Source organism: Poecilia latipinna, unplaced genomic scaffold (genome assembly GCF_001443285.1).
Source record: "Poecilia latipinna isolate Pla-1442-1.1 unplaced genomic scaffold, P_latipinna-1.0 Scaffold225, whole genome shotgun sequence".
In the NCBI taxonomy this organism is placed as follows: Eukaryota; Metazoa; Chordata; class Actinopteri; order Cyprinodontiformes; family Poeciliidae; genus Poecilia; species Poecilia latipinna.
The window spans coordinates 219,426-222,690 of record NW_015112841.1 but is presented as its reverse complement, the minus strand read 5'-3'; the positions used below and the strand labels follow the sequence as shown (position 1 = coordinate 222,690).

The 3,265-nt window shown below is 37.8% G+C and overlaps 1 protein-coding gene across 1 annotated transcript in view; it reads right to left on the bottom strand.

The window, feature by feature from the left end:
* The window catches only part of ammecr1 (AMMECR nuclear protein 1), a 42,215-nt gene that overhangs the window by 13,099 nt on the left and 25,851 nt on the right, over positions 1-3,265 (bottom strand). Inside the window, exons 3-5 of the mRNA XM_015031972.1 lie at positions 1,631-1,745; positions 739-829; positions 533-629 (exon numbers count right to left, since the gene is read on the bottom strand). Coding sequence (XP_014887458.1) covers positions 533-629; positions 739-829; positions 1,631-1,745 — 303 coding nt within the window. The remainder of the gene's footprint in view (positions 1-532; positions 630-738; positions 830-1,630; positions 1,746-3,265) is intronic.

The window sequence follows — 3,265 nt, the reverse complement described above, 5'->3', positions numbered from 1 at the left end:
CATTTTAAGGCCTTAATTTTAAATACATACATTTAAGACTTTTCAAGAACGCACGGATGCCCCGTTACTCACCACCAGATTCTTTCCTCCCAAACTTCTCAGGGTTTTTGGTGAAATCTTAAGTCATCTCAATCGTAGGCATTAGAAAGTCAATACTGTTTTTCCCAATTTAATGCTGTGAATTTGTTGTATACGCTCAGCAACAATTTTAATGAAACAAAGTGGCACATTTTTTGTCTTAAAAACTGTTTCCTAATTTTTTGGGTAAATTCTTTCCAGTTTATCTGGTCTAGAAGAATTGATGTGCTTGTTTTTTTGTTTATTAAGTCACTGGATTTTTAAAGTCTTGCTTATTATGATTAAATTAAATTATTTAAAAATAAAAGTGCGATTTTCCATTTCGCTGTGCATCTTTATTTGGCTAGATTTAAGTTTCTACTGTTAGCAAACAGGTATGTAGGTGAAAATGTGTTGCTATGGTAGGGAATGACACCAACACACTCAAATACTGATGAAACAGAACCAACTATACCTGGTTAACTTAATGGTCTTCCTGAAGTCATTTGTGATGGGAGCTTTGTAACCTCCCTTTCGTAGTAAGGAATCTATGGTTTGAATGTGGTCCCAACCTAGAATCATAAAAAAATAATAATTAAAAATGTAACAGTGCAATTCTTTTGACAGAAGTTTGTTTGAAGGCAGGAGAGGCTGTTCAGTTGACGGCACAGAAATGCTCACCTTGCTCCTTTGCAACCTCTGGCAGGTAGGTGGCGGTGCGCTTTGATCCTTTTTCATTGAAAAACTCTATTCTTATACCATGAACACCCACCTAAAAGCAAAGAGAGGAGCCAAACACAAAGAGAACGTTGCGCTACAAAGTCAGAGTTGCTTTATGTCTGCTTTAGACTTGTAAAACAAATTCTGAACAACTGATTAGAGGCGGTTTTATGAATGGAAATGACTATAAATGTGTTAGCACCTAAGCTAATTTAAGATGATGATTAACTTCCTTAAGTATTCGTACGGTTCCTTTGAACTTCATCACCTTACACCAATGACCCTCAGCGGATGCAACAGAGGTGAAGATAAGTTTGTAAACTTTTTAAAAGCAACAATCTGAAAAGTGTGGCGTGCAGCACTTTTTACAGCCACATTTCATTATGATTAAAGCTGGGAGTCTTTTGAGATCTCTACCACCTTTGCACATCCACACAAACAGTCGATTCTTCTTCCCGGCACAGTTCAGCTTCTTTATTAGACAGGAAGTGCCACACAGCTTTTCAAGTTGATTTATGTCTGGACTTGGACTGGGCCAGCAACACATTGATTTAATTTGATCTAAGCCTTCCCAGTGTAAAATCTTTCTCAGCTTCAAACAAGTTTTCTCAAATTGTCTTATTTGGGTCCGTCCACCTGCCCATAAACCCCGACCACTAGCTTCTTTAGACTTGCTAAGGAGCATGACAAACACAATGGTAATGCATATTACTTTCAGCTTTTTTTTTTTTTTGGTATTTCACAAGACTTCCCCGCAGAATAACTTCAAGTAATTAGCATGGCGGCTTCAGATAAAAAAAAAAAAAAAAAAACCCTTCCCAAACGGGACCCGACTGCTTTGTGAAGCGCTCACCTCCCAGTCGAGATAATCACCGACGTCTTCAAAGTTGGTGAGAAGAGACACTGAGCAGAAGAGGCGAGGCAGCTCATCCCTTGTCATAGGGGGGAAGCGGCTGTCTTTAAGGGCACTGCAGACAGGAAGTCACACAGGCGAGCAGCATTAGAGGATCACATGGATGAAAGGTGTTATAATCCGGTGTGTTTGATTGTTACGTGAACGTCAAGACTCCTGCTGATGAGATCAAAACCAGTGAACCAGTGACAGAAAATGCAACACAAACCACTCGTACTTGAGAGTTTGACAAAAGAGGTCTTCTTATGTCAGCCTTCTGAAGACATTACGTTAAACTAAATATGCAGCTTTTAAAAATGAGGTTTCCTCTCTAATGAAGCTGCTCGGTTAGACCCTACATCCGGGTTCGTACATTTTTCCCCACAGTAAAACTCAAGATTTTCAAGTTAAGTTGTCAAATGTTTCCATCACTGCACTTTGTCCTTTTTTTGTTCATTTGTATTGTTTTTATCTCCAGTTTCAATTCGCTTTTATACAACACAATTTCTTACAGTTGTTAACACCGTCTTGTGATCGTGTTCTACGTTCTGCATCCAGGACAAAGTGAACTACAATATAACAAAATTTTATTTTGAAATGGATCTCTCACTTACCCTGTTGAGCTGACTGATGAGATCAAAACACTAATTTAACGCAAAAAAAATCCCTCAACTTCAATAAAGTTGTTGAACTATGACCTTTGTTTCAATTACACAGATCAACATGTTATTGAGTCATTAGGAATAATAAATATTCATTATATTAAAAACCTTAAATCCTAAGGTAAATGACTTTTGCTTAAACATAACAGACAAAAAAGTGACCAAATATTTTTGCCAAGTTTCCTGACATTTAGCAAATAGAAATAATTTTCTAATTCTAATTAACTAAAAATAAGAAAACTTTTGTCTGATTTAAAAAGTTTCATTTGTATCTCAATGAAAATACCTGATTTCAACTGTAAATAACGTTTTCCAAATTTAGAGTTTTAGATTGGAAAATATTACTAAACTGGGCAGTTTGAATATCAAGCACTTAAATGGACTTTAAAAAAAGAAAAAAAAATAAGCACTTTCCCCAACCTTGAAAACATCCAGTTGAAATTCAAGCATTTTCAAGGATTTCAAGCAGCCTGAAAACACCAAAAGCCTCCAAACACCTAGTGGCAAATTAACCTCCTGGTTACTACGGTGACCGTATCCCATTTACTACTATCAAGGAGTAAGATGGTGGGAAGGGAGGATCATAAAGTCTCAACTGGGAAGGATTAGAAAAACAAAAAATAACAATTAAAAAAAAAAAGAAGTGATTAAAGGCCTGTAACTTCAAGCTACTTACCAGGCCACACTTTGCTTTTCTCACCATATTATCAGCATTTTGGCTCCTGGCTGGTGTTAATTTTGGACCCTGCGTGAACTACAGCGAGTCTGCAGAAAGATCTACATGGAAGTGACAGGCACTGCACGCAGGCGGCCATGTGCACTACTAATCCAAAGATCACCGAGCTCAACTACATCTGTGGGGAGAACGGGGGGACGTGTAACGGGTACCGTAGCGACAGCACCGCTGTTGACAGATATACTCCTGAAGAACAGG